Source organism: Ptychodera flava, chromosome 21 (genome assembly GCF_041260155.1).
Source record: "Ptychodera flava strain L36383 chromosome 21, AS_Pfla_20210202, whole genome shotgun sequence".
Classification (NCBI taxonomy): domain Eukaryota; kingdom Metazoa; phylum Hemichordata; class Enteropneusta; family Ptychoderidae; genus Ptychodera; species Ptychodera flava.
Genome location: NC_091948.1, coordinates 13,088,701 through 13,101,162, shown reverse-complemented (window position 1 = coordinate 13,101,162; position 12,462 = coordinate 13,088,701). Strand labels below are relative to the sequence as shown.

The window sequence follows — 12,462 nt, the reverse complement described above, 5'->3', positions numbered from 1 at the left end:
ATTTTAATGTCATGAATAGGCTACGAAATCGTTAATATCCTTCTATAAATTATGGACAGTACCTAACTCAGATCAGGATCTCTACGTGATAAACTTGCCCTTTGTCATGTCACATTATCAAAAGCCCAGAACTACTTGATTTATTCTGGGATTAAATGAAACGACCTGACAATAGTAAACAGAGTGTAAGCTATTTGACATGTTTTATGAGATTTCCCTTCCTATGATGTCTACTGAAAAATCAGCATATAAAAAGCGGATTAATTTCACAGCGATATAACAGCTGAATACATTATCTAGGAAATTATTTTAATGGCCCGCCTCAGATAAATGAACACAATATGTTGCACAATTCGCGTATGTGATTTTTATCTACGACAAATTTGACCCGTAGGGCATCCGCATTTTTCACGGGGTGAAAAAACCGCCTTTCATTTTTCCAAATATCTTTCAATTCTATTGTATAAAAAGGGAACATTTCCACAACATACAATGACACTCTCTCGCTGAATTAATAACAGCTGTTGTCTTTGGTACTCGTAAATGTTCTGCCAATGATTGATGAGGCATAATACATGTTACTGTGGAGTAACATTCTCACCCCAAACACGTGTGTGCGACGTTTAAGGGAGAATGCACCTCGGGGACAGATATTTGGACTCAAACTTTCACAAATCTTTTCTAATCTACCAATTGTGGGGCTGCATTTTAAAGCTCTTGAGTAGTGCAAGAAAAAATTTCACCGTCTTAGTTTTTCAAAAATCCAATTTTTATTGTTCTCCTTAAAGTTAACACAGATATGGCGGCCATTTTGAATTTCAAATATCGGTAAATGTTTTGTAGTTTGTTTATCTGGTACCACAAAATTTGCATAGCGACCCGCGAGTTTTATTCTTGACTTTGAAAGACAATGGTTAAAAGATTCTTGAGAAAAGATTAAGCAAATGTTTATGTCTTTCATTTTCGAGACGCATGTTACCTGCATGTTCTTATTCTTCCTCCTCAACTATGGCGAAATACAGAGTATTGTCCCTGCCGACACAGAGCATCCTGTACACTACGCAACGTTATTGTTGCCAACTGAACGCTACCCTGTGCTAGCGTTCAGTTGTCAAAGATAGGATTGATCGTTACTGTCCGTTTTTGAAAAATTTCAGAGTGGGTATCTTGACATGATTCGGGGAGAAGAACAAGAAACTGCATTTTACAGACAGAACTAACACAATGAAACAATTCACTGAAACTTAGAGCTTTTGAGTTTCAAGTAATGGTGATTAACTCGTCTGACATATTGAGCCGATCACAGACGTATGTGTGTCGTGTATGCCAATGTTACAGCGACATCATCTTGTCACAGCGGAGGTGAATATCTTATGCGGATGTCACTGAGATCATAACATTTGCATCTATAAACGAAGTTGAAGCAGAAAATGAGTCAGTAACTCCTAACTGCTGTTGCGGACTTTTCAGAGATCGCCAAATGCTCACTTTGTGTACACTGCTGTGCGATGTTTTGAATAACGTGCACGCAAAGGGGCGTAGTTATACCGAGACTGGTGCATCATGTCTTCAAATGTTCCAAACGCTACCACCAAGGTAGCTTTGTACGCAATGATTCGTGTGTTCTGTCTGCATTCACTTACACGGCACTGGAAGACCTGTTCAGAATGTGAACATTTTAAGTTCACGGAGGTCAGGATGCCTTTTTAATTCGCCTTTCTTTTAAAGAAAGCAACATGATTTCGACATAATTGCAAAGGTTGCCAGACCAATGCCCTCTCCCGCATCGATCCAGATTCCAGCACGGACCTCACTCGGCGTGTTACCCTCATTAAATAATGGAAAAATTGCCATAAAGGAAAGTAATTGACATTCATGTCGCAATTACTAATGGCTCATAAGCTGAAATGGAGAAAAACTTATTATACCTAAGAGATATTTTTTTACAGTTTTATGACATAACGAGAGAAAAACACAGCCAGCCATGAAATTTGAGTAAAGAGAGGGAAATAAGCACAATGTGTTGAACCTGTTCAAGGACACATGCAATAGCCATTTCGTCTGGAACTCTACAAAGTCTTCGTGTTCTGATAACATGATCGGTGGGAATATTAGGACTTTCTGAGAAATGCTAATTCATCTACCATGACGTACAGTAAATGTCAAACGTATTCATTTCCCCTTTAGTATTGTCATGTCTTCGTGATAAGCAGGTCGACGTTACTGAGGCAGTGCCTTGGCGACGTCTGGTAAAAGATTTACACAAGCCAGTTTGAGTAAAGGAAAAATCGAACAAGCAATTCACAGTAAACCCCAGTGTTTGATTAAGTTAGATCAAATTTACTAATAGAAAACTCGTAAATCCTAGACAACCTGAGTGATTATAAATGTTCGAGTGCCGCGCTGCGGTTTTTAAAGCAACAGTTCCAGCAGGTGCGCGGGGGGGGGGGGGGGGGGGCAGGTTTTCTCTTTTCCTCCAAATTTAAACAGCCAAACTTTGCAATTAAGGTAGAATGCGCCTCGGAGACAGGTATTTGGACTCTCAAACTTTTCCAATTCTTTTCTGATCTACCACTTGTGGGGGCTCATTTTGAAGCCCTTGGAGAAAGAAAAACTTTCAGCGTCTTAGTTTTTTGAAAATCGAAAATTTTATTTTTCTCCATAGAGAGAACACAGGGATGGCAGCCATTTTGAATATCAAATATCGGCAAATCTTGGGTAATTTGTTTCCCTGGTATCCCCGATTTTTATCCCTAATTTTGAAAAAGAATGGTTGAAAGGTTCCTTGAGGAAACGTTTGAGCAAAAGTTTAAGTCTTTCACTTTTGAGGCGCGTACATCCTTAATGGCTGTCAACATAAACGAAACAGCTAGCCTATGCGACTCTACTGTGATGGAGGCAGTCGTTTAGCAATGCGTTGGTCTTACAATGCCCATAAACACTGTATACAAATCGCTCAGCCATGTATAACGTTGGACTCGAGTATTGAGCACGCGCAACTGCTGATCCAAACGCTTTATTAACATGATGGTGTGCATTCGTTGATGATAGCATTGTTTTTTAATTTTTTACTATAATACATTCTGGTCGTAATGCACGAATCTAGAGTGAAATCAGAGTGTCAGTAGCAAACAGGAAACTCTATGCCATTTGTGATCTGTAAATTTCAAAGCTTTTAAGGCTGTTCCGTATCGAGTTTTGAAAGTTTATAGTACATTTCACGTAACAACGGTTTCACTTCACGGGGTCATTTCACTTACAAATATACGTAGCCGGGAGTTACTTTTTACAGATATCCGTTTACTCGAGCAGTCTTTCCCAAGATGATATTTTTAAGAGCTATCCATCGCTTCGTGTCAGGTGAAATTTATCTAGTGTAAACTCAATTAGCTTTATTTGTTGACTCTCAAGTGCATGATAAACTTTCAGTCCTTTCTATACCGTCATTCATTGCGCAATCACGGGGTAATCTGACAAAAAGTGCCAAATACAATGTCATCATATGACGAATATCTGACAAAAGTTCAAATATAAGTTCAAAGAAAGAGGAGGAAAACTAACGAGTGGAACATTTTTATCGCAGGTCAAGTCGTCGCATCGCAGGAAGGAACTATGTTGGTGCAACACTTGATGGATAATTACCCAGAGTTCCATGTCCGACCAGTGAACAGCGAATCCAAGCCAATAATCGTGGAGCATCGACTGACGCCCATACAGCTGCTCGACATCGTGAGTTTTTATGAATACCTGGATTTTAATTTATACATATAATGTCATCAGTTTATGAAAAAATAACACAGCAACACGAGTGATGTTTCGCTGTTCTACTAGCATCCTGCATCCTCCCGTTGATATCGGCGCTATGGTCCTTTTATTCACTGCTTTCGATATAAACTACTGATATCTTCTTGTCAATAAGTTTCATCGAAAAGCTAAACCCATTAGTAAAACAACTGGGGACGGAAGAATAGTTTACTATGGAGTTTAGACTCAAATCATTATAGCCATAACTTCACTGTAGCAATTCTGAGCAGTGCAATTGAAAAAAAGTGTGCTTTCCATGTAAACCAAGAAAGGAAATCAATGATGTGATGACACAGACATAAAGTTCTCGTTTTTGATTAAGGGCAATAAAAACCGACAAAAACATGTGAAAAGCACCAATCCAAACAAAACAATCAAACACGTGAACGCAGAGAGTTCGATGAGCTGGAAATGAGACAAAAAACAAAACAGATATCTGATGCATTTTACAATCGAGATGCATCAACGAATCAACAAATGAATTTTTTTAGTCACGCAACCAGTTCCTCCAGGGACAACTGCAGAATGGTCTAAATAATACTGGTCTTAATTTTTTGGTATATTACGTTTCTCTAACCTTGATAAAAACGTAAATATATATATATATATATATATATATATATATATATATATATATATATATATATATATATATATATATATATATATATATATATATATATACGAAAATGGATTGCTTGTCAATGCAGGCAAAGTATAGTGCTCAATGCATTTCTGCAGGGCGGTAATACTGAGAATCTAGGAACTTGTAGTTGTCACTCTACAAGCTGTTTCATGCTAAGCAATTATCAGGAGATGATTGCTTAGCTCATGAAACAGCCTGTAGAGTGACAACTACAAGTTCCTAGATTCTCAGTATATATATATATATATATATATATATATATATATATATATATATATATATATATATATATATATATATATATATATATATATATATATATATATATATATATATATATATATATATATATATATATATATATCATCGGCGACAGAAAGATTGACTTCAAGCTCTGTACAAATGTAGCGGGCTACAGGCCAGGAAAACTTGGCTTGTCTTATCTTTTCCGTTATACTGATCGTTTGCAAAGTTCTACCCAGCTCACTGTGTGTAAGTATGTGCCTATAGTTTATTGTACGGAGGCTTGGGACGATGCTAGCCAGGAGTCAATGAACGGTCTTGCAGCATGTTTATGCTCACCAAAGCTGTTATGTGTTTAAGCGGGGCGCTGTGTGTAATAAATGTACATGAGGGATCTGAGCCCAAACTCAACAGTCATCAATAATTTTAAAGAGTGCTTATATGAAGTACGTTAATGGATTTAAAGGAGTACAGCAGGTGTGTGCTAAGAACTTTGACCCTTTCTTCGTCACCACGGACTTAAATATCATTATTTCATGGCTACAGAAAAATTTGATGATACTATTAATTTCTAGACATTTCCAGGAAAACTGACTTACGCGGAACTTTGAAGTTTGTCATACGGATCTCGTTTCGACTGTTGACGACGCGGGCGGAATTGTTGTCATGGTCGGCAGAAAGGGAATATCTTATTTTGCCCCACATGCATTCAAATCCAACACCTACTGTGACCTATGCTTTTTGCAGATGTTACATAGGCTACGAAAGACTGGCGCCTGCTTTGGATGTCTCCTTGTATTGGAAATCACTTCTGATCCTATTTGTGAGAATTTTCATAAGCAATGAGCGTCTACCAATGCAACGCATTTATCGGTAGTCTGGAAGCAGGGGGTTGCATTGCCGATCCAGACAATGGTACGGAGAAGTCGTGAAAAAAACTTGCATTATACCGACATTTTGTTTCAACAACCTATAAATGTTATTTGGATTATTCAAACTTAGACTGTCTCCACCATGAAACCATTGTAGACTGGAGTTACGTTCGGATGTCAAAGATCAAGTTTTTGAATGAAAAGTACAGGAATACGATCTTTACGTTCATTTGATACGCCGTCAGGTACACGTGCACACTGCTCTGTTTGCCTCTTTTAGGCATGTCACGAGAGGCTAGTGTAATAGTTCCGTTGTGTTCTATCGACTCAGTACGCCTACGAGATCACGTGATGGCGGTACAAACAAACCCAAGTGCAAACGCTAATGGAAATACACCTATTACTGTGCACGTTTGTACACGTGCTTTTTCTTCTCGGTACCATGGTCAGTGGTGAAAACGGTTAGTGCATCCAATTGCAATTTACGCAATCAATGAAATATGCTTGATAAGAACCGGAATTAGCCGAGCTTGATTGGTTCAGTGCCATACAATACGTTTTGTGACATAAGTATGCAGAACTACAAATAAATTCCATAAACAAGTTTTCTAATGCGTTTCGAAAAGAATGAATATAGTGCATGTCAAAGGATTGAACATGTGGCCTTCTTTCATGTCATGAAGGTCGATAGACCTTGGCCCTGTACGCAGTTATTCACACGCAATGAACGTTTAAAAAGTTCCAAAGTTAGCGTGACGTGAATCGATCCCTTGGGGTAGAATGCGCCTCGGAGACAGCTATGCCGACTCTCAAACTTTTACAGTTTTCTTTGGTCTGCCACTAGTGATGGCGCATTGCGAAGTTTATTAGGTAAATAAAATTTTTGTTTGCTTAATTTTGTAAAAATCGTTAATTTAATTTTCCCCCATAGAGACAACACAGGGATGGCGGCCATTTATAATTTTCAAAACGCTGATGATGTCAGCTTCATACATCCGGGTATTGTTAGCCTCTTGCGTGTGACGCTCGTGTTCTGTTGCAACACCGGGAAAGCAACTCTGATTGTTTTCGACCATAGGCCATTGAAATTTCTTTATCACTTTTTGAAAGTAAAATTGATGAACGGGACGCAATTAGACATACTTAACACGTACATATCAGCAGGGGCATCTTTATAGTCTGTTATTTGTCAATAATAGCGTTCAATGCTCTTGCAATGCGACTGAGGACGTTCCTCATAAAATTAATGACAAAATGTCTGGCTTTTCACGGAAAACGTGCACAACATGATATCCATATGCCCGCACGAATGCCACGTAAAATACCTTGACTCCCATTGGGCAAAGCATGTAAAGTTTATGCAGTCAATATATGCTACCCCCTGGCTCCCCTATATCCATCTGAATTTTGGTATTGAATTTGACCTTTTCATTTTTGGGGTCCACAACTATGGTGGCGATCTTGTGCCGCATCAAATGCTGATCAATAATTTGGATGCGTGCATTTTGTAATGCATAGCTCTTCATTTAAAAACTGTTACGAAATTATAAACCTACGTCGAGTCAACTAATGCAATACTTCTGTCGTCACTGGTTGTCTTATGGTCATAAAGAGGTAGGGCAAGGACTTTTAGGAACCCCTGTCTGATTTAGGTGCCGGTTGGTTGACCATAGCACGGTCCCTCTATACAGAGGGACCTTGACCATAGCGATAACGCGCGATTTGACTGGTGAATTCACAGGCCGACGCGGACATCAGGAGTCGAGTGAGAATCAAGTGATATACTAATTTGCCTCATGGAAAATTATCTGACGAGACAAAAAACGAAACTTGGCACAGATAACGTGATCCAGTGATAATTTGTGTCAGCGTGTTCTCAAAATATGTCAAGTAATGATAAAGTTTCAGACCTGCTGCTGTTGACACGAAGCACTTTTCCGATAAAAGGTAGTCGACCGTTTAATGAAATGCATGAACATTACATGATTATATAGCGCAGTGATAAGTCACTCGGGGGAACGAAAGGCGGGTCAAATACTAGAATCCCTCGCTAGAGCCTCACTGAATGTTTGCCGTTGAATTTACATCAATATTAGCGAAATTTGAATTTGTAGTGATTATATAATGACTTTGATGTATGTGACTTGAGAATAGAAGACATTCGCAAAATTTATACAATTGGTAATTTCCGTTACAGCCAAAAACATTAAGCGACTTAGGCAAGCTGGTTTGAACTAAATGGACTTCAAAATTTCATGTGGCACCGCAGAGTAAACACAGCATTGAATTAACTTTATCCATCATGAATGAAAGGGATCTATAAAGACGGGACCGACATGAAAAATGACGACATTTTAATGGTATTCCATGATGTAGTATTCTCCTATATTTGCCTGCAAGTGTCATTAGTGCTGTATTTTAAATTTTTGAAAGGTGATTCGAACTTGTCATGTAATCGAGTCATAAAAAGTTATCGTTACTGTCAAAATCGATTATCTAATATCGTGTGTCCCAGTTAACCCTTTTCTGATTCATATGACCTTTGACCCTGACGATAATCAATCTGACACTCTCCCACTTCAGGTACATATGTTACCTATTAATATTCAATAACGCTCTGATAGATAACGCCAGAACAAGAGGATTAAACACATTTCACGGTTCCATGACCGGGGAATGATTTATAAATTCGCACGCAATGACATCACAGATTGATTATTAATGTGTTGTCTGGATCGCTGATATGCTTTCCGCGCTTTTTTTTATTATTACACGTCGTCTGCGTTAGTGTCGTTCGCTACATTATTACGACATTGAATTTATATGACGTCACAGGCTCATTCGATATACAACAACCCTCAATGCAAATGCACAATCAGGAAATTTGACCAATTTTCGCATCTCAAGTTGGAAAATGTGCAACTGATCAGTCACCGTTGGATTTTTCAAAAATTCTGTAGATATGCAGTCGGTATTGTTGACCATCATAGGCTTACAAGGGCCTATGTGATGTTTACAGATAAATTTAATCTTCTAATATGTCGACACATGAACCCATGAGGCAGAGATTGTGGACAGTTACAGAAGTGCGTCTGCATTGAAGATATTGGGGATTGCAGTTTATTTGCTGGATTAAGGTAGTTCGCGCCTCAAAAGTCAAAGAATTAAACTTTTGCTCAAACTTTCATGGAGGAATCTTTCAACCATTCTCTTTCAAAATCAAGAATAAAAATCGGGGGTCACCGTGCAAATTTTGGTACTAGAGAAACAAATAACTCAAAATTTACCGATATTGAAAATTCAAAATGGCCGCCATGCCTGTGTTAACTCTATGGAGAAAAATAAAATTTTCGAATTTCGAAAAACTAAGCCAGTGAAATTTTTTTTTACACCAAGAGCTTTAAAATGAACCCCCACAAGTGGTATATCAGAAAAGAATTGTAAAAGTTTGAGAGTCCAAATTTGTGTCGTCGAGGCGCGTTCTACCTTAAGGGAAAGAAGGCCCATTTACAAACATGTACATTTATCATGAACGTAGAAGACTCAACATTTCCCCTACCCCGCCCCCTGGTGGAAATTCTGTAAGGGCTCACTACGATACCCATCGCCAATATAAGATCCAACAATGATTTCGAAAGGTATCTTATAGGAGGGGCGGGTACTTTTTATCTTAATTTTTCATTTTCTTCGTTTGGATTTTTTTAATTTGATTTTTATATCTTGTTTGGGTTGACGACAGAACAAATCGCCAGAGTCAATACGTTTCGGTAGGTCTACTCAGTGACAACATATTTAAACTCGCTAAGGGAGTACACATTGTCAAAGGTTCAAATATTATCACCCGGTTCACGATAACAACCACACGTAGTGTTTTCTTAAATTTATCGAAAAATTAAGTTATTGTTGTTGTTGTTGTTTTCATGATCTCTAGGACGAGAAGAACCAAATAATGTCAATAAAGTGCTGGCTTGGGCAGGTAAGTATTCCGACACCGACCCGTGGCGCAAATGAGTGGTGGGCGAGATCATGCATAGTCTCGGTTGCCCAGACTGCTCTGCGGGACTCTCACCCGGCCGTAGGGGCCGTCAGACTAGAGCTCCGCAGAGCATTCTGGGTAACCGAGGCCAGGTCATACGCATTTTACTTTGCCCTCCCTCTTCCCGGACAGTGGCTGGAATGAAGAGTATGGAGTGTGTATTTTGACTGCAATACGAAACGCAATTGAAATTTACGAGATGGCTTTAAAAAGTTTTACAAGTTTTGAGAGCTAAAACGGAATCTTGAATTATTCTGGAGACGTTAATGGCACGGAAAAATTACACACGTACAGCTTATGACGACATCAGCATGTCTGCAATTCGTAGAGATGAATTCAAAAATGCTATTTTTGCAGGAATTCAATTTAACACTAGAAAAAAAAATTGAGTCAGTAATGTGATTTTTTGGCACAAATTCGATAAATAAAGTAAAACGCCAGTAGAGAATAAATGGCACCAAATGATCAAAAGAGGTGGAACTGACAAGCGCCATCTCAGGGCTAGAAGCGGAAACAAGAATTTCTCCCAAGATCCTCTGCCGTGCAGCAAGGCAGCGCCTGCTGTTGATAGATATTTATAGCAAAATTGTAAGCGACACCAACTTCAAAATAGGTTGGTCATTATTTAATAATTCCTTTATCTGTTTCACCTAAACATTACGAATTAAAATTCTCTCTACACCAAAGAAAACACATTTTACCAAACAGAGCATCACCAAAAAAATGAAAATTATTTTCCCCTTTTTACTAGACCTGGCAAGATGATTATCTGTCCTGGGACCCCTCATCGTACGGCGGAGTGACACAGATACATTTACCAATTGATAAGATATGGCAGCCTGACATTGTTCTGTTTGGCAGGTATGTTCATCGCGAAAGGTTATCAGAGACAGCATCAAACGAGTGAAGGTCGTTATCCTGACCATATTGAGGTACTCCGCTATAAAATGGATGATGTACAGGCAGATGGGAAAGATATGAAACAACTGACAAAGCTGTTGGAGGCCTGTGCCATCATAATACATCATATTGTTTGAAATAAAACGCGGCATACTCGTTATAACACTGTTTCTATGACCTTCCATTCGCAGGTTACCTTCGCCTTTTCAAGCTTTATAATTAGATGCCGCTTTGAGATATTTTCTGTACGTTGATTTTTTCGAGTTGGGAGGAGCGTGAAAAACTATTGATGTTGTTTGTCTGGCGGTTTGCATTCTTGAATGTAAGGGCGTCGTACAACAGTCGACAAGTTTTCATGTTTTTCGGAGTTGGTGTTATTGAAAAATGACTGAATCCTCTTTGACAATCAAACAATGACGGTTTAGAGTCTGACATAGAATGCAAATGGAATATTTCACCCATATTTCGGTGATATTATTGGCTCCCCTGAGAAGCTACAGAAATCCCATAGCAACAGAATCTCGCTTTGATATGTTCAGCCATGAAACGGTAGTCTAAATTTTATAGCTGCAAAAAAATATGCAGAATCAAAACGTATTTTGGGCTTTGTCTAAAAGTGTTACTGCGCACCATATAAAATAATAGTTTAACTCCAATTTTGGTTAACCAATCACAACAAAGGTGAATGTCACATAATAATATCGTTCATTCAAAATGGCGCGAAAAACTTACACAAGTTTTACATGACCCAACTTTTTTTACAGCGTGGATGATGAATTTAGACGCCATTTCGACACCGACGCCATCATCACACACGACGGCAACGTGACGGCGCTACAGCCATTCATCCTCAAGGCGACGTGCGGCATCGACGTCTCCTACTTCCCCTTCGACGAGCAGCAGTGCAAGCTTAAATTCGCCTCCTGGAGCTACGACGGCAAGTTCATCGACATGATCATCAGCGCATCGAGCAGCAGCGACCGCTTCATGACCAACGGCGAGTGGGAGCTCGTCCACATGCCAATAAAGCGCCACCTGGAAAGATACGTCTGCTGCCCAGACCCCTTCCCGGATATCACGTACACAATCCACATCAAGAGACGGTCGATGTATTACATTTTCAACATCATCTTTCCGTCATTCCTCGCCTGCATCCTGGTGGCGGTTGGGTTTTATCTGCCTTCGGACTCTGGGGAGAGGGTCACCCTCTGCGTAACCAGCATCTTGGCGCAGTTTGTATTCCTCACCATCGTCAACGAATTCATGCCTCCCAACTCCGAGTTCATACCAAAACTTCGTAAGTATAAATTCGTGTCCAGTCAGTCTCTCAAAGCATTGAAAAGAAATAAGTCGGCCAAACGACGATCAAGAGTGAAAGATGACGACTATCTGCCGGTCTTAATCTGTCTGTAGGTTCTTAGTATACAGGATTTATTACAAAGGAAAAAAAGCAGTGCCACTGGATGTTCATGAACAAATAAAAACCCTGTGAAGAGTTTTCACGTACGCGTCTTCTCTCTTTGCCTTGAGTAAAGTATCAGCAAAATTTGCAAAAACTTTACATGTTAAAAATCGGGTTATTGTTATCACAAAACAAATAAAAAGATGTCCATTTATTTGACCCACTCCATTACAACCGACCGATCATTCGCATTGTCTCGCAACTGAACAAATTTCAGAAAATTTGTGGAGAGAAAATCGATAGGTTTCACTTTTACTCCGGTCACAGAGTTCTAAAATGATGCTAAAGATGAAATGATCCGTACTAATGGAAACATTGGTGTTTCTTTAAATGTCCACGCAAGTTTGCTACGGTCAAGGTCAATATGAGTCAATCAATCAACCAATGAGGGCATAAATTTGACACAGCTATTGCACTCTTTAAAGCTCAGTCTGATGTTAGTAGCTCCTGTAGTCGCTTGTCCTCCTAAACCAAGTCGAAAAGCTTGGCGGTTAACTCG

General features: G+C 39.2%; 1 protein-coding gene across 2 annotated transcripts in view; it reads left to right on the top strand.

Moving 5' to 3' along the window:
- The window catches only part of LOC139121442 (neuronal acetylcholine receptor subunit alpha-10-like), a 64,185-nt gene that overhangs the window by 45,663 nt on the left and 6,060 nt on the right, over positions 1–12,462 (top strand). For both annotated transcript variants that reach the window (XM_070686308.1, XM_070686309.1), the window contains exons 3-6: positions 3,584–3,729; positions 9,497–9,541; positions 10,353–10,462; positions 11,266–11,798. In XM_070686308.1, coding sequence (XP_070542409.1) covers positions 3,584–3,729; positions 9,497–9,541; positions 10,353–10,462; positions 11,266–11,798 — 834 coding nt within the window. The remainder of the gene's footprint in view (positions 1–3,583; positions 3,730–9,496; positions 9,542–10,352; positions 10,463–11,265; positions 11,799–12,462) is intronic.